At 38.4% G+C, this 25,516-nt stretch overlaps 1 protein-coding gene across 9 annotated transcripts in view; it reads right to left on the reverse strand.

Annotated features, from left to right (window-relative positions):
* REPS1 (RALBP1 associated Eps domain containing 1) overlaps positions 1-25,090 on the reverse strand; it is a 62,058-nt gene extending 36,968 nt beyond the window's left edge. For 5 of the 9 annotated variants that reach the window (XM_053974704.1, XM_053974705.1, XM_053974701.1 and 2 more), the window contains exons 1-3: positions 24,830-25,089; positions 9,383-9,506; positions 5,286-5,485 (exon numbers count right to left, since the gene is read on the reverse strand). In XM_053974704.1, the coding sequence (XP_053830679.1) occupies positions 5,286-5,485; positions 9,383-9,506; positions 24,830-24,982 (477 nt within the window). In that variant the 5' untranslated portion in view covers positions 24,983-25,089. Of the gene's footprint in view, positions 1-5,285; positions 5,486-9,382; positions 9,507-24,829 lie in introns of all 9 variants that reach the window. The other 4 variants (XM_053974706.1, XM_053974703.1, XM_053974702.1 and 1 more) reach the window with 2 other exon arrangements.
* Positions 25,091-25,516: the final 426 nt, after the last annotated feature.

Raw genomic sequence — 25,516 nt, forward strand, 5'->3', positions numbered from 1 at the left:
AGAAAATATCTTAATAAAAGCATGTTGACATAAATGGTTAACAATTTCATGTTAAATCAAACTAATGAGGACATCTTTGTCAATAACTACTAAAAAAAAAAAAAAAAGGTTATAGCTACCAGGCAAAAATTAAGTAGTGCATCTTAATTAAGAAAAAAAAAAATCATGTTTAAAAACATTGTAAAAAAGCATTTTTGTCAGACTGGAATTACAAAACTGAGACGAAGTATTTGTAACTTGGATATTTTTGAACTGACAAGAAATTACTAAAAATAGCATGTTAATTAAAAAAGGTGATATAATATATGACTAAAGGAAGAGCCTTAGTGAAGACAAGTCAAATAAACTGGCTTAAGGCAACACAATAATGTGCTAAAGGGATAATACTGTCCAGAGGGATCTCAGCCTCACAAGGGCATTATAAGCATACATGAGACAAACAAGATTATAAACCTTTTCCTGGGTTGCACACATCAGGTCAGAAGAAAACTGCCTAATGAGAATTCCAGAAGCAATGAAGCCAGACATGATATCTAAAGATTAGCTTTAAAGGTGTTGTGATCCAGGTCCTGTTACCACCCAGCCAGCTTATGAGTTAGTCACCAGATCCATCATGAAAAAAGATTTATTTACAGATGGCAATTGCATTGTAGAACCCAGGTTTTTTTAATCAACTGGCCTTCATACCAAAGAACAAAACAGCCCAAGGTTCAATGAGAACTTCTCCACTTGCAGCACTATACATTTTTCAAGGCAGGATGTATGGTTCAGTCAATTGAGGAAAATAATAATAAAACCAGAGACAAATGAAAAAGAGATCAATCATAGCATGAGAAATGATACTGGTATTTTTGTGATTTCCTCAACAAAGGAACTGCACTACATTTAACCTGAAGCTGAGCATTATCTCAGTGGGGTGTCATACAGGATAGTTCCAAGAATGTGGAGATTAACACAAGGATCTAAGGTGTAAAAGAACTGCCTATAGAAAGGGCAAAGCTGGATTGCATTAGAATGGGAATTACAAGGTTGAAGGGAAGTTTCTAATAATCTTCTTGAATTGGACAATAACCTAATTGATTTGGACAATAACCTAATCTGATACATTAGGTAAACAATTATGCACACTACATAGCATACTTACAAATTTTAACAACAAATATAAGGCAGCAAACAGATGGATCCCTTTCAGGACATAGGGAACAGTCAGCTATCAAATTTTAAAATATAAAATACAGTTTTTCTTGCATAATGAATGTTACTACCAAAGGCCATAAAGAGAAGACTAGATGCACAGGTCACATATCACACCCCTACAGTTTGTCAAGTGTGACAGATCTGCTTTATTCACAGCTGCCAAGGTATATAAGGTGAGACATATCAAGCAAAACCAGGAAAGAACCCTACAAAATAGTATTAATACTGGCGAAATGTCACTTGGAACAAGAACTACAAATGTAACAAAATATTTTCAATGAACACAAATTCAAATTGGATCTCAGGCAGAGAAGGATTAGGGATTACTGGTAACTACTTTATGAAATGAAACTGAAACTATGGATTGCTTTGTCAAGCAAAACAGAGCTAAAGTAGAATGCAATAGTTTTCCAGTAAATACTGGCGGTGCCCTGCAGCAAATACTAATGACAAAGCTGTTAAATGAGCAGGCTGAGTTAAGTGGGAATTCTCACCATATTCCCATGAATATTCCTACTAAGGCCCTGGAATAGTCTTCCCCAACAAAGACAGTGTGGAATAAAAGGCTTCACAGTTTCAAGAGAGAACCCTGATCTTTTAAAAACTTTTTATAATAATAAAATCACATATGAGATCCTTTCCAGTTCTGTGCTTGTAAGCCAGGTATATTTTATCTGAAATTACCTGTTCAATCCACAAAACAGAAGTGCACAGAAACAAACTACCAGAACTACTAGCAGAACCTTAAAATAAAATCACACTAGTTTTCATACAGTTGAAAGAATTGAAATGTTCAAATTCTCTCTGCTACAGGTACCAAATTTGAGCTTCTCCTCCTAAGGCTGCACTGACATAGCACTAAATCAGTATGATCTGGAGTGCCAGTAATATGCTTAATACACCCATAGGCAGAGGAGTACCTTCAGCTTTACCTTTTATTTTTACAGGGGTATAGCAAGTTTCAGCCTGTAAGCATTTGTCAGATATGTGTTTTTCAGATGTTAAAGTCTCAATATCTATTGAAGCTAGATATTCCCTTTCCTGGAAAAGAGGTAAAAGTATCCTAAAGCAGTACCTGATCAACATCGGATTATACTTAAAAAAGCCTGAAAAAAGTACTTGTTTTTTGGCTTTAATCGCAAAACACAAAACATCTCCAACACTCAGAACATTTAGTCACTTGTGAGCTACTTTCAGAAGACACAAAATTCTTCCTAATCTCAACATTGCTGCTTCTTCTAAGGAAGTATTCAGTACACTAACATTTTTAGTAACATAGCTGCTACTATCAAGGTATAGATATGTATATACACTGTGGTAGCATACCCATGTCACCAAAGTGCTCGTATAGATGTCACATTGTCAGCAGGAGTGCTCAAATCTACTTAGCCTCTATTTTATAGGAATAAGAAATTCTGTCAGAAGGAAAAAAAAATATTTTTAGCCAGTGTTTTATCTCCACCAGGATGTGCAGTTAACATGCTATCCAGCAAGGATGGCATCTTTCATTACTCAGCTAGACTCCTAAAATCAGTTCTGCAGCTTCCATGACAGCTAAGCATGACTTCAGCCATCTTCTAACAATATTAAAAAGATATTAACTTCTGCCCAGTGCTGTATTTCTAAATTACAAAAGCTACCACAAAATCATTTACAGCTACTCTTTGGAAACACAACCTAACTGCTATTTCCTGATTCCCTTCCTCTAAGTAAAGTTCATTGAGGGAACTGCTGAAATAATGCCTTGAAAAAAGAAATAGTTTTACCTAGCACATTTCAGTAGACAACATACTGAGTAAAGTTCTTCTACATAAATTATTTGTGATTATGAGATATTATACTATGCATGACAAATCTCACCAATATGGAAAGCTGCATATAAATTAACCAGTTTTTAAGGATGAAGATTAAGATACCTTATGATGCCATACAAATAATATTTCAGCCATAGCCTTTTAAGAAATCAATGTATTTTCAAGTGTTGGTCACATTCTCAAAGCCACAAACAGTTTAAGAAAAAAACAAACCCCTAAATTTGCTAATGGAGAATCTAACAAGTATATGATAAGCTCCATGAGCGAAATATCCAAGCTTAACTGACATACTCCTCCAGAAATAAGAGTGATCCCTAGGAAGATGACACATTGTGATTTACTTGTCAGACTTCATCTCTTCAAATACTCATCGGTCAAAAAGGTGGCATGAGAATTCAGAATCTGAAACTCTTTCTAGATTTTATAAATCTGAATGGTATCTCCAGGTCAAGACAACTAAATCAGCAACTAAATCAGCAATGAAAACATGGATAAAAGCAGTACCCATTTTTATAAAATAACACAATTAGAGCATTTATATGGTTAAATGAGAAACCTAGGCTCAAGTTCCTTTCTCAGTTTATTTCTAACCTGGTATCGGAATCACTAAGTATTAGACTGGGACAAGAAGGCTGCTTGAATGAGTTTGTTGTACAGTCAGAAATATAGCATTAGCCACAGATTGTTCAGTTTTACAATAGGGTGCACAATTAGACAATACTTCCCTGATGTTCTACACTGTGAAACTTAAAACTGCTGGACTCAATGCTGTGTTGTCTGTTACATTTGTTCCATGTCTGCTTTCTGGGCCAGATTACTCCAAGGACTTAGATACAGAGTTTCTTTATTCTGAAGATCCCAGACAGACTTGTGTAAAAAAGAGATACCAAGTTGTTTTTATCAGCCAAGACAGAAAAATTAAACTGGGATGCACATACACTTTTGTGATTATGAGGCTTCTTTATTCTAAACTTGAAGACCTCAAACACCAGATTTATTTTTCTTTTTGTTATTTTGACATTATGCCACTACAGATTCCTGTATCAAATTACAACTGTTCACTAAATAAACTCAACATCATGATGGAAGCATATAAAACACAGTTTCAACCCAACTAAAACCTCACAATTAGATTTAGGAAATCTGCAATGTGCAAAGTGCTTGGTAGCTCTCTCAAACATACCTAACCAAAACTAGACAGCAAAAAGCTATCTTGAGACCTACTGCTAGCTCTTTTTTCATTATATCTTCTCTTTGAAAGAAAGGAAGTGGCAGCCAAACACTGATTATGGATTTCCTCTTTTAATTTACTTTTTCTTTATATTGGATCAGTCTGGGCTATTTCCATAGAGACTAATAAATGTTTATGAGTGATTCCTCGATTCCCACAGAGACTATGGGACATTTGCAAGTTCCCCAATTCTTTACAAAATAAGCCCAGAAAAAAAGCACAACATGGGGAAGAAAACAAGTAATTCAATACATATACCCAGCAAAATTTAGCATTTGTACTCAGTTCTTGTTTGTAGAAAAGACAATCAGAAAGGATTTCCCCATGGACAAAGAGCATCAAGGCTGTAAACCCAAAGAACTGTGTATGAGAAGGCAGAGTGTTCCAAGTCTTTACAGTTTTCATTAATTCAGACATCTTGTCACTGAAGATGAAAAAACCAATGAACAAAAAGTAATCAGTTTTCTCATTATTAAAACATAAGAAAAAGCTATTTGAAAACTTTGGTCTGTTTTTCTAGTTCTCATTGTCTCTCCTTAACAGTTAAACTGCTGAACAATAAAATGTGAGGCAGAGAAAAGCTACTGAGAAAATTTACAGATTATTTTTTTAAATACAATATTCCAGATTTGCATGTATTGGAGCATGTTGAAAGACTAGAAATTCAGTCTTCCACGGCACTCAGTACCACCATTCCAATGACCAGGAAACTGATGGGAACAATTTAATAAATGAGCTATTAACACCATAATGACTACAACTATATATTTCCCATCCTAATTTACACATTGAATTTCTTTTCTGTCTCTATTCTTTGTCCATTACTACCAATATTTTAAACAAAGATTTTAAGACTTCATAAAAAATGTCTCCTACATGTAAGTATTTCAGAGGCAGCTATGATCTTTGTGTATAATACATATCAGTATAAATTTTTTAAGAAACTATATTGGAAGTAACCTAGCTCAGAAGCCCTATCAAATTGACACCTACACAGCAAAATAGTGATTAAGAATCCCATTTAATCTTTTAAGTTAATTCACCTGTTGATCAGTTGATGTACGCTGCTGAACTGCATCATGGCTCACAGAGCCTTTTTTGACTTGTATCCTGCCAGGCGGAGGAGGAGGAATCACACCTGAATATGAAGCTGGGTTATCAGCATCTGAAGAATACAAGGCTGTGTGTCTTGACTCTTGTTCATTCTTTGACACAACAAATCTGGGAAGAGGGAGGTCCTTTACTGTTAAAAAAAAAAAATAAAGCAGGATATTTACCATACCTAAATATGATGATTAAAAATAAAAACATTGTTCTATTTTGGAGTTAAAATTTCACACGTGACTCAATTCCTTACACACTGAGACTGCTGCTATAGTCAAGCTAACTCCTGGCAGCTGGAAAAAGCACATACCCATTCTACTAGCCAAGCTCTGACTTTGGTACACAAAGATGACTTCACATTGCTCCATTACAGCTTTGCACCACAACTGTGTATTAAATGCAGCAGCAACCGGATAACCTGGATTTAGTTCATTTTTTGTTAGATTTGTCAACATTTCATTCCTGAAGCATCATTTTCAAAATTTTTCTACCATTTCTAGCACATATAAAGAACTAGAGTCTTCATATAAAATGATTCATCGGGAAAACCAATGCTAAAATACTGCAGTATATTCAGCATCATCTTTTAGTGAGTTAATGTCATGTTCATATTTACAACAGATATAATCTAGTTGCACTACAGAGTGTGACTATTGCCTAAACACATCTATGCATACTTTTTACAATAAAAGCTATATTAGCTCATTCAGAATACTGGAAATACAACTGGAAATATTCCAATGTCACCTCACTTTGATATGAACAACTAAAATGCAAAGTTTCTACAAAATGCTAGGAAGCTCATTAATATAATGTACCATGGTTCAGAGTAGCCCAACATAGAAATGAGACTATGTAAACCTTCAATTTCCCACTGCAAGATCTCTACCATTTTTCTCCCAACTGCAATCTTCTTAGTGCTCCACTTTGAATAAACATAAATTGTGAATTTGCTGTACAGCTTATCTGGAAATTATGTCTCCAACACAAAACAAAATTACAAGCATGGCTCAATTTAATTTCTCTTGCTGACTGCTTACTTAAATTACTTCTGGTACTGAGAATGAGTCAGTGGTACTACAACTATATTAAAATACAAGATGAAATTGCATACTGTTTATTACATGAGCATTGTACCCCATGCTGCAGCAGGAAAGTAACATAACTAAACAGCAAACCATGGCCAGCCAAAACTGAAAAATCCATTGCATACAAGTGAAAATGTGTATGTCTGCAAAACCAGGAAAATACAGACACCAGATGATCCAACTGACACAGGGGAAGTCTGTGCAATCAGCTGTGCCAGCACAAGTCACAAAATAATAGAGAACTCAAAAGAAACACAAAATACTCTGTCTTCTTTAAAAGCAAGACTAGATAAATATAGGTTTGTTTAGCTGTACTAAGTTCCTACATGACTAACCTGTTATTTTTACCTCTCTCCTCTCTTTTTCCAGTAACAGCAGAAAAATCTCATTTCAACACTACAGCATTTGTTGCCATTCAGAAATCCCTCAATTATAAATGTGAGAGCTGTCATGAATGGAACTAACCCTTGATATTGAGTGTATTAAAGAGATCTCTATACGTTTCATGCCCACATCCTTCCTAATATTTTTTTCCACCAAAACCTGTATTTCATACTTAAAAAATAATATTGCTTTGAAATACACACTGCTCATTCATGTCTCAATTTTTAGCTTCCTGGAAGGAAAATTTTCTGAAGGAACAATAGCTTTGGAGGCTTGTAGTATAATATCTAATGCCACTATTCTTACTCTATGGCCCATCTGAATAATCAAAAGAGTACTTAAGAACCAGTTGGCCCACACTTATGTTGGACTTAGTATTTAAAATTTGACCGAGTTTTCACTCAGCAATTCAGATTAAGTAAATTTCTCGTCTACTGACAAGACACACAAAAATACAGAAGGAAAAAGTAGGAAGGTGAAAGAAATTCCCAAGATAAAAGAACGAAGAAAATTAAGAAAATTAATGAAACATGCATAAAACGGAGAGCTAAAAAGTAGATGTCAAAAAATATAGGCTTTAACTAATTTAAAATGTCTGAAGAGACAAAGAGTATACAGCTTAGTTTGGGATGGCTCTAACAGTTTGTCTTCAAGACATCTTGGAGATGGAATGTAAGCAGAATTAAGTTGGCAAAACTCAGAATCATTTTATCAGCCTGCTACATTTTAGTTGTTGAGTTAGCTGTTACAACAAGACTTGAATCATTCTAGAAGCAGGAAATTCATAGATAGGACTGGAACCACTGCAACCAAGGCAACAGACCATAGCTAAAAACAGTTAGAGTAAAAATAAATGTTCTTTCTATTGTACTTGGTGTATTCAGTAGCCTTGGAACCAGTTACAGAAAAATATTCCTAAAAGTTCAGAAATCATTACAAGTATTTCTAATATTGTCATGAATAAAGGAAATTATCAACATGAAATTAAAGTTCCAATCACTTTTAACTTTTAGCAACATATTTTATATTTTGAAATTAACTCTATACCTTCATTTAAATCTTTCCTTCAAAATTCTTGTGATTTCTCTTTTTTTTTTTTTTTTTAAACAGAACAGCTCCTTCTGGTTAAGGTACCTTGCATTAAAATAAACCAAGATTATAAAATCCCAGTAAAAAGCCTACATACAGATTTGTCTTTCCCTTCTCCAACAGGCATTTTATGAGAAACTCCACAGTTGTTTGATCAAGTTCCAGTTTTATCAGTGTTAAGAGTTGAAGGTTCTTTTTCCTGTTTTCCGATTTTAGGACATTCTGCTACAACTTGCTAAAGCTTTAGATTAGGGAACACATAAGGAAAACTAGGGAAATAGTTTATAAACACACAGTGCTTATAAACAGAAAGGGACTTGAATAATAGCAAAATGTTGACTAAAACAATGCACTTTTCCAAAAAGCTACAAAAGCCCATGAAATCAGTATAAACAGTTTGTATGAGCCTAGAATAAACATAACTGTGAGAGTATACAAAGAGATTAATTTCTTTTTTATAGTTTTGTCAAATACTTCAGTCATATCAGATTGTTTTTAACAGTCTCCTTAACTACTGTTTAATCTATATCCTTTAGACACAAAAACCACCTAAGACATCTTTTATTTACGAGCATATAAAAATCATAACTTTTTTCTACAGACATGCAATCTAGTAGGAAAGTCACTCTAAGGCAAAACTGTGCTCCAAAGATACTTTTAGCTTTTGAGTTGTGTCCTATAATGCAAGGGCTACAGTGCATTAAAACTCACGACTTCATCCTCCTAAGTTCTCTTTTCATCTTACAGAACAACAAGGACACAGATCCACTTATCTCATTTAGAAGGCTACAGGAGAGCCTCACATCAAAGCTCTTCCTGCAGCACTAAACCATCTTTCTACAATAAGCCTTCCTCCTGTTTCACCTATTTCACCACCCACACCACAGCTGACCTTTGAAAATTAGGGTAACAGGTGATTTGGCTGACAACAGACTTCAAAAATCTTTTACAGGTCATGTTTTTCACCAGGAAAAAAATCTTTAACTAATCGTCATATCTGCTCTTAGAAGGGAAAAAACTGTCAAACCAAGTGCAAAGAAATGTAATGTTACAAAAGATAACCTTCCATTTGTCATAATCAAGGCTTTGGAAACCCAGCAGCTACAAAAGTCTGCAAATACTGCATTCTTCTTCTCCTTCCAGTTTACATTACTCTTAGTACTTCACTCAGAGGACATGGCACACAATTTCTCACATCAGTAATCTATAGAATTAACTTGCTCCTATGTAGTAGGTTCAAGTTGTTCATTCGTCCCATGGTGAATGCAACACTTATTCAACGAGTAAGGTATTTCAACTTGTATTTACTGCACAGTAAGAAAACACTCTCTCAGTTTCTCCACATTTTTAAATTAGCAACACAGATAAAGATATATTCCACTAATTTACAAGGTTACTCTGTAAGAATATGTAAGCCAACTACAAATAACTGCACTCAGCAACTCAATCCCCACTCCCTCGATCCTGTGATTTACCTGTATTTAAGCTTTCCACTCTTAGAGGGAGACCAGATTGGGCCACAGCAACAAGTTTCAAAGCAATGTAAAATTGACTTCTTCCGAAATAGCCAAGTCTTGTTGCACCACAGAGCTCCATAATCTGAAATGAAACACAGTTACTTATAGAAAGAAATTTTAAACACAACAGCTATACAGATTTCATACATTTCAGAGGAGCACGCCATGTTTTCAAACATACTGACTGCATCCCGCTCCACAATGATGACCTGCAATCTTATTGAAGGGCATTCCAGCTTGTGCCAGGTCACTGATAAGATACTAAGCATGACACATTCCAAATCAGACTCTCAGAGTTAAATTACCCAGACTGCCTTTTTACCTATTGAGCAAGCTCATCTAGACTGCAATGTTCCAAATGAGACACAAAGATGCTCTTGGAATACCACAGTGAAACACTTGTTGGAAGTCAATGTAGATGGCATCACTGTTTCTCGTTCCTCAACCACAGTTCCAGACAATCTGGTGGTCAAGTACTCTTGGTAATCCTAATTACTGTTTTCACCTTCATATGCCTAGAAATGGCTTCCAAACAGACTGGCTCCACAATTCCTCAGGGACCAAACTGCAGCTGACCAGCATGCAGTTCCCCAAATAAATCTTCCTTTATATTCCTGAAGATGACTGTAACATCTTTCTCCAGTCATTGAGACGCAACCCTGATCTCCACAACTATTCAAAGAGAAAGATGGTTTGCAACAACATTAGCTATCTCTCTCAATATGCTCAGAAGGATCCCATCTAATCCCAGGGATTTGATACTTTTCTAGAGACCCTTCATCTTTTTGTAATATTACTAGTTTCTCTCCTTCAATCTCATCTCAGGCACGAGACTTTGCCTGTGACCATTGGGCAGAGACTCTCAGACTAATTTACATCCATGGGCATGAATTTCTGCCCTCACCCTTCCCACATGAGCTCAGTCATGTTCCCTTGTTGGCAAACCTAGTCTCTTGTTACATTTGCGCATTTTCCTAACTACTGGCATGTACTATTACTGGACTTAGAAAAAACTGTCCTGAAAGGTTTCCCAGCTTTCAGAGGACACAGTTCTGCCTGCAGGCAAATTCCAGCTGAAGAAGTGAACTTTCACATAGCAATAACTGAGCCATCCAATGCACAAAGCTGTTATCCTGTGTGCTTCAGCACCACTGGATCAGAAAACAGACTTCAGTAACTCCATCCAATGAATCAGATGAGTTGATCAACTACAACTGAGCCAGATGCAGTTCAACAAAAAACTACTTGGTTATCTCCTTGCCATGCACCAGGATTCTGGAACCTCATGAAAGTAAGCTGCTGTAAAACCTATCCCAGGATGGTGCAGGAAGTTGACAAACTAAGTTTTTGTGTTCTAAAAAAGTTAAAAAGAGGATCAGCAGGTTTAGGGCTGTAGCTGCAGCTCAAATCCTGCTGGACAAAAAATACTTCATTAAATCAGTTGTCTGATTCTGCATCACACTTCACACATTGTCCCACAACTTCTCTGTTATAGGCATTTTCCCACCGTAATATTTCTGCAGTATGATGTCTGGAGAAAAGTCAGGGGATCACAGGGCATTTTCCAAAATCCATTGAATAAAGAAATAATTCAATACAGTTGAATACAACACACTAGGTTGTATCAACAGGTTGGTTGGACTACAGAAAGTTCCATGGGGAAAGAAGTGACAGTGCAAACTGACAGATGACAATTCAAATAAAAACTGAGGCATCGACATCTAAACCTTTACTCTACCTAACATCAAAAATAATTATCCTGAGTTTAAATAAACAGCAGAGCTAAAGCAGTGGAGATTCAAGAGAAGCTAGGAATCAAAACCAGTGTGACAGCAAAAGCAATTCTTTTTTTAAAGTGCTGTATGCTGGAAGACTGATGGAACATCCACATAGTTGACTACAAGCAAAATAGAAAAAGCTTGTGGATTCAGTGACCTAGCACCAACAGATGGTTTAAATAGACTCTCATAAGTCTTATGAAAAGAAGCAATGATAGAGGCATTTTGAGCTTATGGAATCATTAGGCAGTAATGGCTTTGTGCAATTTCAAAGTCATGGCTGAACTACAAACTATCTTTTGTTGGAGCTTTTCAGTACTTCCAGATAGGAAAAAAAAAGTTCTGTTAAAAACTGAATTAATAACTAAGCTACTGTGACAGGTAAGGATGAAAAAGGAGATGCAAGCATGGACGCAAAGTAAATATATATAAATACACCAGATATAAATATCAAGAAGAACAAAAAGCTAATGATACAAAAAAAAAAAAAACCCAAAAAAACCCACCCAGAAACAAAACAAAAAACCACCAAACAATCCAGTCCTCCCCACCCATCCCACTTCAAAAAAGAATGCTCTTCTGCTGCTGAACAAGAGGTGTCAAATCCACTCATACCTAGCTAAAGGTATGCTATTCTGCTTCAATTACAGAATATAACCTAATTGGAAACATGATTGAAGGTTGAGTAAAATCATTAGATGCAAGCATCTAGTGGAAACTCCTCTGCTTAGTGACATCATGCCCAAACATACTCAAAACAGAGTACTTGGAAATTCCCTGAAGCAGGATTTAAACATGAAACAGGCAATAAGCTATACTGAATGGGGGAATAATAATAAAAAAATATCAAAGAACTGCTTCTCTGAGATTTAGGGCTTTCATCTGCTTAAGAAGAAAGAGGATAAGGAATTTCCCTAAACTCTTCAAGGAATGCAGAGCCATCTTCAAGACAAAATGCTTCACAATTGTTTTAATCTCTTTAGGTATGAAGAACCTGAGGTCACACTACTGCAATTTACTAGAGTAAGGCAAACAACTCAGCAAAGCTCCAGAATTGTTGAAAGCCCTCGATAAAAAATACCAAAAAAATCCCAAACAAACAAAAAACTCACAAAGCCACACCTCTGTGCAGTAGCTGTGAATTATTAAATTGCATGCTCAGTCATCATACCACAAATATGTAACAACAGCATCAGAAATACCAGGAGTTGGCAGAAACCAGACATGGCTGGGAAGCAGTATGTTGTCAAAGGGCACTGTTTCAAGTAGATACCTTCTAGAACCCTTACAGATTTCAAATAAGAGGCCCTTGAACTTCAAGAGTTTTGTGAACCTTTACAAATTCCAGGTGAAGTGGAACAAATAATTTCTCTATCAAATGCAGTGAAATACACTTCCCAGAACTCACGAAATCTCTCTGGGAGTATCTTCCAGAATATCATAGTCTCCCTGCCCCCAGGTTCTTCTACAAGACAAATGAAGCCCATTATCTGTAAATATTATTCATGCAAAAGTAAAACAGTATTTAAACAGGGATGACATCAATGCTAAAACAATAAATGAAGCAACATGCATGCCACCTACACAGTAAAGATAAAAATATTTCATCTGCTTGGAGAGAGTTACTTAAGTACCTACTGTTCCATACCAGAAGGTAGCAAGAGGCAACACCTGAAGACAACTTTAGCAAGCTGGAAGCCAAAACACACATGCTGTGTGCTGATGGGAGGGGGAGTGAACAAACTTAGAGGAGGACCTTTTTTATCATCTCATCCAAACTAGGACATTGTTGATTAAAAAAGAAGTCTTACACCAAGAATATAAAAATGAAAATTGTTAAACACAAAGAAACCCTACACAGAATCACACAATAGTTGAACTTGCAAAGGTCCTCTGGAGATCATTTGCTCCACTCCCCCTGCTCAAAGCAGGCTCAGTTGGTTGCTTTGAACTGTATCCAGTTGGAATTTTGAGTATATATATCCAAGCAGGGAAACTCTACAAATTCTCTAGACAACCTCTTTGAGTGATCACCTTTACAGAAACAAAATTTTCTCTTATGTTTAAATTTAACAAAGACCATGAACAATTCCAAGTAAACCATGCACCAGAAATACAAAACAAGTTCTCACATTCATTATACATATTTGATACAAACTTGAGTTAAACCAAACCATATGAATGTGCTTCAATTTTTAGAAAACAATTTTGAGTTTTACTGTGCATATTAACAATAACCTTCAAATGAAAAACAAGTATTGCATTAAAAAAAAGTTGCTTACTTAAGATAAAAAATTAAATATAATAACTTGCTTCAGTTTTGTTAGTTAATAAGAATGTAACTGATTATGGACTGATTTTAATTCAGTTTAAAATTTAATAATGTATCATATCAACAATGTTATTTCTGTATCTCATACACAGTAGTTCATTGATAAGTTTTCAAACTAAAAACATATGACAGAATTTTTTTCAACTTAAAAGTTTATTGGGATACAAACTCAAATTGGTTTCTAGAACACACTGTCCTACAACAATGCTGTCCTGAAGTCATGTACTCCACTCACCTCAGCTGTTACAAAAATTAGCCACATCCCTAATGTAATTCAGGGATGTGTGATGTAAGTTGAAAAAATGTTTCCTAATCATTGCTATTGTAGTGCTAAAAAAAAAACCCTGACCATCCCTACACACAGAAGAACTATGAAAATCTCCTTCACTCGTTTTTTCCTAGCTTCATTACGTTTCTGTCCTCCCAATTTGTTATCTTCTAATCACATTGTTCTGCAACTGGTGTTAGATCAATTCCTGCCACTTCATTTATCTCAATCTACCTCACTAATTGCTGATCACAGCCTGGCACAGTTTTCCAACTACAGTCTCTCACCTATTGTCAAGTGGACAAAGCAATACTGATTAGTCTGCTAATATTAGTTAGAATTTTTAACTTCTCTTCAAAGATATCCCTTGACAGGTAGCTTCACAGATGCAACAGTTGTTGCACTGTGCAACAGGAACAAGACAGAGAACTGACAAAGATCCTTCTTTTGATGAGCTATTTTTAACCAAGTCAAGTCTCTGACCCAGTTTTTCACAGAGCTCCACAAAGCTTGGCACAAGGTGGGACACAAATAAAAAACAATTATAGAAAGATAAAAAAAGAATGCCACTAAAAGAAACAGTCCAAGTATTGCTCTGAATTCTATGTTTCAACACATTGCAAACATTTCAACAGTCTTACACCTATCCAAAGATCATTTGCAAAATGCATCTATGAAGGATAATGAATACTGCTATATTTAATATTCAGTCACTGTGAAGCAGAAAATGTTCATGTGCTGCTGAACAGCAAGTGTAAAATTCCCTCTAACATATACATTTATCTTATTAGGTACTTAGGCATTGTAGTAAACATAGCTAATCAGCTGATACTAAGAATTACAAGGCACAGAGTATATTTAGGGCATTGCTGTTCTCTGTTGCATAACAAATAGTAAGGTTTTACTGATTGTTCCATGAAGATACATCTCAGTCAATTCCACAAACCTGGCTTCAGAACACAGGCTTTGAAAGAAATAAAACCAATAGTGCTGGAGGACTTCCAAGGCAACACACGCTCTCTGGCAGTGAACTATTTAGAGTCTTTTACTGTCTGAGCTTCTCCTAATACTTCTCTGCCCTTGATTTTCACACTGCACAGATCCACAGTGGAAGCAGACCGCTAAAATGCCACTGGGAAGAAAAAGCTACTCATCTGCTTGGACAATTAATTCTCTATAGATACTTAGAACTAAGATTTCCCATTCTACAGGTCATTTCAGGGTCAAACATACATCTGTTTCAGTTAAATGAAATTTTAGAATTAATCACATCACAAATAATTAGCTGTTCAAGAAACGACCCAGTACTTTAAGGCTCAGAGGAATTATTCTGCCCCTGTACTTTGGGATCTGTTTTACAAGCATGGCCACTCCCTGAGTACAGGTTCTCAGATTTGGAGTCATGCTTTCACTTTGTTAATAGAAAGGTAACAAAAACTAGTGGAAATTTAAAACTCTGATTTATGACAGATAAATTCTTAACAAGGGAGTATGCTGACACCACACATACACAAAAATCTCATAGAGCTTTTATTACTGGTGGTGCTTTTTGAAAGAGTTGTATTTAGGTAATTGCTGAACTTGACCCATTTCAAAAGTTGTCTGCAACACCTCTTGTTCCTGGTAGCATGAAGATTCCCAGTGCATTAGCCTCATTTATTAAAGACACTTCCTAATGCAGTAGTAGCTTTTTTGATTTTTCCACCTGGAATCAAAATTTGTGGTCTTACTAAGAGCTTCTGCAAAAGCTGTTACAAGCTCTACACATGAATCTGACCTGCAGAGCCTCTCATGTAGATCTCTATGGCTCTCTAGAGGTCAGCAATTCCCTTCTGATTTGGTAGTACATGGCAATCACCACCCAGCAATCCACAAAGATAAGGTAGATGCACTCTACATGCAGCCTCAAGACCCTGACTTAGAGAAGCCATTTTTCCAAATATCTAGAGAAATAGACTGCCTTACTTGACTACAACTCAAAGAAAATGTTGTTATATACCCTCAAAACCAGGGCAGAATAAAGAATTCTACACCCTTCTGATATGTTCAGTAGCACCAACAAAGGAAAATACAGATAGCCAGATGAACACTCACTTAGAAAGCAACTACCATCCTCCCAAGTAAAAAAATCACACCTGGAAGACTTCAAGGCAGAGTTGCTCTTTGTTTGTATTAAGACTTTCTCTACCGCTTTTTCTTTGGCAGAGTAGGTGCTCAAGAGCACCTACAAGCACTTTACAAGCAGAAATGGTAATAAAGCAGCCAGAAGAACTGGAAATGTAAAAAAAAATCTGAAAGAGCATAAGACAGCCTGGGGAAACTATAAGAACCATTTCTCATTTTTGATGCATAAAGAGAGGCTCGTTTAAAGTGAGATATTCCATATACCTGTGTTCTCTTACTATGTAATTTTACATTACTGCTTAACCTAAATAGCTCCTCCCTCCTCTGCTCTCAGCTGCAGTTCCCCGTTCCTGAGCAACAACTGCTGCTTATCTGTCTGGTCACACAATGTGATTACTCCACTCAGTAAGCCAACAAAAAGTTACTGTGTTAGTTATTTTCTCTTTTATTAAACTGAATCTGTCTACTGTACAACCGACAAACACCTCAGCAGAGCTTCAGAAGTTATTTACCCACAGGCCTTATTTACAATAGAAAAAGTACAAGTTTTTATGAACAAACTGCAATGAATCTTACAGAATATATCTCTCACTGGTCAACATCAGATAGCTGGAACTTGGTTTTTAGGTTTGCAGTTTATGTTTTTGACAAGCAAAACCTGAAGCAGAAATGGCAAACAAGCCCCAGCTGGCACACACAGAGTGACATTCTTCATCTGCAATCTTTTGAGGCACTTGGTCTTATTCTTGCAATAACTGAAAGTCCAACGGAATACTTATAAAGACTAACCAAGTTCGCCCTAACTTTATGTGTTGTTTGCTTGTTCTTATGGTTGAAGTTTATGTGAGTAGCTGTACCAATCTTCAAAATGTGATTTATCTTCCTTAGCATAAACAAATGGAATTACTTGCATATAATTATCAAGAAAGCATCTAGCTTCAGCAGGCATTGGAAATACTTCACAGATATTCTAATTGTGAGTACTTCTACCATGTAGCATTAAGTTGAATACTTTTCCCGTAATACTAAAAGCTGAAGAAAGGAGCATTTATACAGACATTTTCATTTTCAGATCTTCTCTATAATTGAAGCGTTCCAGTGATTGATATTCTTTGCTAATAATTATTTTCTTTCTTCTTCAGTTTTAACATTTTCCTCACGCATCACCTTCCATTATTATGCCAGAACAATACAAACAGAGAAAAATCCCAAATGAGCACAAGTTTCTGGTTCTTTTGCTAATGTAAAACAAAGATTAAGGCATTCTCTGATCCCAGATTTAGTGGTCATGCTGTGGCCTGGAGAAATAGGACTGTCCTGGTCTGTTCCTGTTATTCCTGAGCACATTCATGAAAGTTTATCTGAAGATACTGTGTCCATTACTCTACAGTCCTTTCCCATACCAGTCTTTTTTTCTCTGAGTATCAATCTGAGCACTGTTAATTAGTTAGCTTTGCACAGCTCTCCTTCTCCCACTGAGGCCAAGAAGCCTTAACGATGCGTCTATCAAAGTTTAAACAAACCTTGGTTAAAGTTCTAAAAACTGCACTATTACAGAGCTACGCTTGAGACTCCACTGTTAACATTAGGTCTTACATTTTTTAAAGATGCTTCAAATTAGAAAAACCAAGTCATTCACACTATTGTAACAATAGTGACAAATACTACAGCAATTCCCAACTACTAGTCTGTAGCAGGAGTATGTCAGCACCTAATACTAAATTTCACACAGCTCAGTCCTGGTCATCTTTCTCTGGGATTAGTGAAGTTGAAAGATATATTCAAAACTGAGCCTATTCATTGCTCTGTTACTATACTTCAGAAGCATTTTAGATGTCAGAAGTCAATCATTCCAGAAATTCAGGTCAGACTGTCATCTTTTCCAAGTCTTTCAACCACTCAAAACACAGTTCCTATACATAGTCAGACATGTTATACTGTATTTTTTGTATAACAAATGTAGGGATTATTTAACTCTTCAGACACTAACCCCAGACGGAAAAACAAGCAAGTCATGAACATGATCACCAACTTGGTACATTAATTTAGAAAGAATGACATTGCTGGCTTAAGAATATCCTTATGGTCAACAGAAATGCTAAAGAAAAGAGACTAAGAGGGAAATATACTCTTACATTAATCATTACTGGAACTCCAGTGAGAAATCTGATAGTCAATATATTTCTCCCACACTCACTTTTGACTTCAAACTAATTTAAAAGAACTGCAGAACTCCAATCTGACACCTAGGAATTTTACAAGAAGGACTAACCTAAAACAGCAAATATTTATGACCAAATAGGTAGGAAACTTGTCTGCAAGGACTAATATTTTGAGAGCTAGTAAATACAATTGAGAAGTCACAGAGACTGCCAGCAAAGTCCTGTAATTTCACAGTATCTGCAGTAACATTTACTAAAGATTAGACTAAGATGAAGGCATGTTTGCCATTTTCACAGTCAGTGAAGTACTTAAAACTTCTAACACAAAAGAACCGCTTACACCGGTAAAAGATCAAATTTACAATCCATAATTTTGTACAGCCAACTTGATTCTAAGACAGCTACATTTGCCAAAGGCCCTGATATTTCCAATTCTAGAATTATATCCAGTTATGTCAGAAAGGATAATAATCACCTCTCCTGACATGTGTCTTTTAAAAAGAGAAGAATAAACTGTTTTCAAACTAAGCTGAGCTGTGATACTTGAAATTATCTGAGTGCTTCGTTGGCATACGGACTTATGAAGGAATTGTTTACTATGTAAGTGACTGTACAGTATGAATATCAATTTCAAAGGCTCAAAACCAATTACACCAAGAAATCCACTAAAAACAAATATAAGTCTAATATACTTAATCTAAAGTCCTACATTTTTGCCATAACTTCCTGCCTTTTGTTTAAAAAAACAATGACTGTTCTCTTCTTAAATGCTGCTGAGATGAGACCACTCCAACTAATTAACTGTAAAAATAAATTAATTTTTAGCCCAGCATAGTCTCCGTGAAAGTAACATCACTTAAATAAACATTTTTACCAGAATTCTGCAAAAACTCAAAGCATAATTCACAGGATAAGCAGCAGATTAAAAGCCATTCCTGGCAATAACAGAAAGTACACTCTTGTGCATCTCATCAATACAGGGAATCAAAGCTAACCTACTGCTTAGCTGAAAGACGAATATGCTATTACAGTGACATTTGAAGGGAAAAAATAGGTGATTCACAAATCAGATATTTTTAACTGCAGATCCAAGGACTTACAACAGGTTTTTAACAACTCTTGTTTACTAAATGAGGACTGATATAGCATAATATATGCGTGCAAACATATTCTATATGAAAATATATGAAGATGTAAAATTATATGTAAATTAGGTAATATTATAATCATAAGTCTACAGATCCATCAATTTTACGGTGCTCAGGCTAAAAAAATACTACAGATTACTAAGAAAATTGCTATAGTTAGAGGTATCTACACTGGAAGAGTACCTTGATAATGACCTGTTGTGAATATTGCCTCAGAAGAAATCTAAACTAATTTAAAATATTTTCTAAGTGACATTTTAATATAAGATTTAAAATAATAAAATAAACAAAATGTATGCGTTGGAGTAAATAAAGTGATTTTTTTTTTCCATTTGGGCTTGTTACAGACTAGTTAATAGTCAGTATGAGAGAAGAAAGCTTTTTACACAGCATACATTTTTTAAATATCTAGAAGTGCTATTATTTTAAATATAAACCAAATTCCTATGACTGAAAGGAAGGCATGAAATTTGCCATGTATAAGGAATTGTGATTTCTTACCCCATCAGTTCAGGAAGAATAATAAATTCAGAAAATTAACCAGAATGAGTTTGAGTCTTCTGCATGTCTCTACCAAACAGGCAATCCTAAGCCCTGGCTTAGCTTCCATTCAAAGCTGGCATTTAGTAGACTCTACTGACTTGACAAACAGGTAGTCTTTCTGTAGGAAAATTCACTATAACAGTAACTCCAACAACATGGTAATTGCAAAAAAGCTGTTATTTTCTTAGATCCCTTTCTCTCTACAGCCATTTTCCAACAAAGAAACCTGCAATTTCATTTTGTCATGTTCTGCCTATGGATTGTAATTCCATTTATAATTGTGCTGCCTGTCAGCAAATGAGCTCTGGCATTTGAGAAAACCACCACTGCATCCTCTGTTCCCTCTGTCTCCAAAAACTACCACCTCAAGAACAACAGAACATGCCTGCATCTCAGAGTCTGGACTTCTCAACGAAGCAGCTGCATCACGGGTACGCACTTTCTTAAAATTTCTGATGAGAGGGCAGCAAACTCTGACAGAGAGTTGAGGTAGACAACCAGAGTATAATTCTTTTCTAGCAATAAAACAAGAAGCAAAACTAATCTGTCTGTAATGACTCCTTAAAAAAAATAAACAAAAAGCTTGAAAGTGGCTAACAAGAGCCAAAAATAGCTTTACACTAGGTTTTTACTGGACTAATGGAAGCTTACTGTAATTGAAGTAACTGGGCATAATTGTGTGATTCATCTGTCAAAGAGTCTCTAACACTAAATTAGAAGCTAGGTAACATTGCTGTACAATGCCAGCACTGAAGATTACAGTTCATTCATTTTAGAGAAGATACATGCCAATATTACACATTTGTAGTTATATAGTAATGTTGTATTTTAAAGCAAGATGCTCTGACTCATTAATTTCAGATGAGTATCATATGCACTGACTTGCTTCTTGTCTGGTGAAGTTTCTGTGATTCATAGTCAAGAGTACAAATTCAGAAAACATTCTATGATTAACTCACCTAAATAAGAATACTACAAATCAAATGGAACAGCTACTATATTCATTCCATACACAAGTAATGAGTTTCACAATACCTTTTTTTGACTAACTGCTGCTTTTACAAGCAATTTCCCCACCACTGCAGAGACACCAAAAACTGACTTTATTAGCATACATATATGAGTGTTTTAGGTCAGATATGAAATATGCCTTTGAAGCCAATTTCCCTGAGCATGCTCCTCCGTGCAGCCACTCCAGAACAGGCAACTACGTTTCTTTTGTATCGAGGCACATAATGAAAACTAGCTAACATCCAATGCACAGGACCAGGCTGGAACTCTAGCAAAAGGAAGCTCCTGAAGCGCATAAATATGGTGGATGACAGCTCCTCAGGATCACTCATGTTGTGGCATGCTGCTTGCACATACAAACACCAATGTACATGCAACTGAGACACAAGATGAGGCAAGTGAAAACTACATTTAACAAAATCTTCTAACTTTTGGCTGAACAAGCTCCCTGGACCAGCTCATTGTCTGTTCAAAGGAGAGCCAGAGCCAGCTCCATCTTCCAGTGGTTTAAGCCAACAAACCCCATGCCAGGTCACAACTAAAATATCCAAGTGCTCTAGAACAAAGAAAGTTCTCTACTTCCCCTCTGTCAAAGAGTCTTCCTGCCTCCTTTCTTGTGCTAGCACTGACATTCATTCAACCCCACTGTCACCTGATACAGAGTTATAACCAACAAAAAGCTGTAATTAATTTTCTACCCACAACAGCATTGGGACAGGCACGAGTGTCTTTGCAAGAAGGAACACAAGGCTGAGGGAAGACAGGAGCACCTTCTTCAGTGCCAACTCACCATTAGATTTTTGTCAACTGCAATGTGAAACCACACCCTGAGAGTGATATGAAGACTCATAACTGTTGTGAAGTAGCTGGACTTCTTACCCCAACACACGTACTATTATTCTCTCTTTTATGCACGTCTTCTACCTTAATGCTCATTTCAGGGATATGCATAAAGAAGAAGAAATGTGGGTTAATAGAGACTGGTGTTCTGACATATGCTTCTTTGGTGTGGTATTTTATTCTGATAATAAAGCTCTCCTTTTGTAGATGTGTACAAAACAGACATTGAGCTTTTCTTTTCCAGGACACCCTAGCTTGGTATACAACAACCGTAACTGTTTCACTCTTCTATATGTTGATTTATCCCCGCTAAACAGGGAGCTGACAGTGTCCCTCAGAGGGAGAAATGAAATTGATTAGGAACAATGAGATACACATATTAACTTTTGACCCTGTAAGACAAATCTCTTACAAGGACATAGCTCTTTCAACAGATTTGCAAGCAAAACAAGTTATGAGTCTAAAAATGCAACTGTCAGACATTTTCATTTCCAATAGAATCAGTTCTGAACTATTCAAAGGTACCTACCAACCTGTAGTACTGAAAAGGAAAAACTACGAAGTAGTTCCTCAGGACTACTTGGTCCCCGTGAGCTTGAAGAGCAACCATTTTTACGCTATGTTTTGCACACCTACAAAAGCACTTAGCATTCATGTGACCAGTACTACACTTGCATTCCAGGATTATGTAAGGATTGGGTAACTGAATCAAGTTCATTTCCCCACAAGCAGCTGGTGCTTCAAATGAACAGGTAAAAACACAGCACCCATATGGTCAAAAGAAAATTCCACCTCCTTCACAGGATTTATTTCTTAAGCTACTTCATCTTGAGGTTTAAGTTACATAGTCTCAGCTTTCAAAGCATCAAATGCAACTTCCCTTTGAAGAACCCCAATACAATATATTCATGCCTGTGTTAACATGGTGTAGAGCCATACCTTAAGAAGAATGCAAAATAACTACACAACTAAATTATTTTCAAAGTACGAGGTACTTTACAGGTGACCAACTGTGACTGCACAAGACACTCATAATGGGTCAAACTGCTAATGGCATTTCAACTTTCTTTGTACTATTTACAGTCTCATTCCTCAGGCAATCCAATATCTTGTTTGCCATTTTAACTGCAAGGTTCTACTTGAGATCACTAGAGTGATAAGCCAGGTCTGCTTCAGTTAATTTATTTAGGACCCATGGAATGACGCCGGAGTAGTCTCTCTTCTTCAGATGCAGTCTACTTTGCAGGAAAATATCTGACCTCCTCTGCAAAAGATAAGGATATAACCTGTGGACACTTGTTTTCAGAATTCCAGGTCTTTCCAAGTTCTTGCACTAAATTCCTGCATAAAATAAAATCTCTAGCACTAGCTTACTATACACTGATTCAGACAAATTTTATGTAAAATAAACTTCTAAATAAGGCAAAGATGTAAACATTCACTTTCCCTGGGATGATTTTTCTGAAACTGGCTGGCTACACACAAAAAGCAGCCATGGGTGGCCCTTGAGAAACCTTACTCATAATACTGAGCATGCAGACTCTCCTACCATTAAGTCCAGTATAGCAAGTTGTCAAATAAGAGATTACTGGTTTTACCAGGAAGAACCATTTCTTATTCAGCCCTCTTCCACCTCATTGTTTCTTAAACTCATTTCAGCTAACCAAGCTGGGAGGCCTAAAACACACCAAAGTAGCCCTAGTCAGTGAGTGTTCTCCTGGCACTGAATTCCAGTATCCTGCAATTTATGTTTCTAGCAATAGTAAGTTTAATACTTTGTTAAAAGGGCTGCTTATCTCACTAGGCTGAGGATGAAACGGCATAAAAGGCGGGCATGGCTTTCTAAATACAGGTTTACCCACAGCAGTTTAAAAGACTATGTAAACTTTAAAGCACTGAACAACGACAGAGGGAACTGCAGAAGCAGCAAATTATGACAAATAGCTGTTCATAAGAATGGTTCACTGGGAATACATTCCTCAAATAATCACCTACGCACACAAAAGCAGACTTTCCCTTTCCTATGCAGGTAGCTCTGCAGTACTGCTACACATCTTAGACATAACCTGGCCAAGGAAGTGCTAAAACTATGCACATACATACAGCAAGTATGGGCCCATGTCAGTCTTAAGACCACATTTGTTGTTATTAGAAACATTAGGCTGACTACAGGTAAGTTAATACCTGCCAGCAAGTGATGTCCAAAAAAGACTGCACGGCTGAGGTGAAGTGGACCAGTGTCAGTAGCTCCCAAGGACACAAAACCAGATTTCCTTCTATGCTGCTCTTCATCAGCAGATCATGGGGACAATCTCACTCATCCTCAGTTTTACACTCTACAGTTCTCACACTGTGGATGGCCTCTGTCGGCACAGAATATCTTCCTACCAGTTGCTGGAGGCTGCCAGCAGAGACACCACCAGCCTCTTCCCAGCCCTGCAGTCGGAGGTACATAAGGGGAGGGGAGGCTGGCACAGGGTGCACGGTGCACAACTCGTTGTGTCCCCTGCCTTTCCCCTGCACCGGAGGGGCTCAGGTGGCCAGTCAGACAACAGCTCCATCCTACTGTGTCCAGTCCTGGGCTCCTCGGTACAAGAATGACAAGGAGCTAACAGAGAGAGTCCAGCGGAGGGACACAAAGGTGATCAAGGTCTGGAGCTCTCTTATCAGGACAGACTGACGGAGCTGGGCCTGTTTAGTCTAGACAAGACTGAGAGAGGATCTCATTAATGCACGTAAATATCTCAAAGGGGATGGTGCCAGGCTCTTTCCAGTGGTGCCCAGCGACAGGATGAGGAGCAATGGCCATAAACTAAATCACAGTAAGTTTCAACACGAGGCAGAGCCCCCTGACACCGAGGACGGCAGAGCACTGAACAGGCTGCCCAGGGAGGTCGCGGAGTCTCTCTCTGGAGACGCTCAAAGCCCACCTGGACGCGTTCCTGTGTCACCTGCTCTAGGGGACCCTGCCTCGGCAGGGGGTTGGACGAGAAGATCTCCACAGGTCCCTTCCAACCCCAAAGATTCTGTAATCCCCGAGTCCCCGCCGGCGGGACGACCCCCGCCCAAGGGCTGCGGGGCGGGCAGGGGGCGCGGGCCGGGCGGAGGGGAAGGGCAAGGCCGGGCCGGGGCCATCTCGGCACGGCGGGGCGGTGGCCAGGCCCGCCGACCCCCGGGGGCCCCGCGGCGGCGGCCGTACCTGCATGACCACGTCGCTGGGGAGCTGCGCGGCGCGGAAGAGCTCCAGGACGCGCCCGTGGGACGCCACCTTCTTGGTGCTCTCGGTGTCGCAGTAGGAGAAGAGGTCGCAGTAGTAGCGCTGCTCCGCCTCGCTCAGCGTCAACCCCTCCATCTTTTAACGCCGCGGATCATCCGCATGCGGCGGCGGGGCCGGGGGGAGGCGGCGGTGGGGGCACACACGAGACACACGCGCCGCCGGCGGCCGCGCGCGGGCGGCTGCTCGCACCTTCCCCCCGCCGCCCGCCCACGCGGCCGCGCGCCTGCGCGCCTCCCCCGCGCCTGCGCACGCCGCCGCCCGGAAAGGGAGGCGTGGGGAGCGCCCAGCGCCGCGGGCAGCCCGCCCCCTCCGCGCCGGCGGCGGCGGCGGCGGCGGAAGCGCCGGGCCCAGGGGCGGGGCTAGCGGGGAGAAGGCTCAGCGGTGCTCCCCGCCCCGCCCCGCCCCCCGGTGCCGGCGCCATCTGCGGCGCCCTAGGGGCGGGGGGGGCGGCGGGGCAGTAGTAGTAGTCCGCGCACCCCGGCTTCGCTCCGTGGCCCGGCCGTGCGCCGCAGCGCCCCCTGTGGGTGTGGCGGCGCGGGGGAGGCCCCGCAGGCCAGGGCCCCGCAGAGCGCGGGCGCTCGGACCCCGGTGGGGGGCGTCTCGCTCTCT

This window comes from Vidua macroura, chromosome 3 (genome assembly GCF_024509145.1).
Source record: "Vidua macroura isolate BioBank_ID:100142 chromosome 3, ASM2450914v1, whole genome shotgun sequence".
NCBI lineage: Eukaryota > Metazoa > Chordata > Aves > Passeriformes > Viduidae > Vidua > Vidua macroura.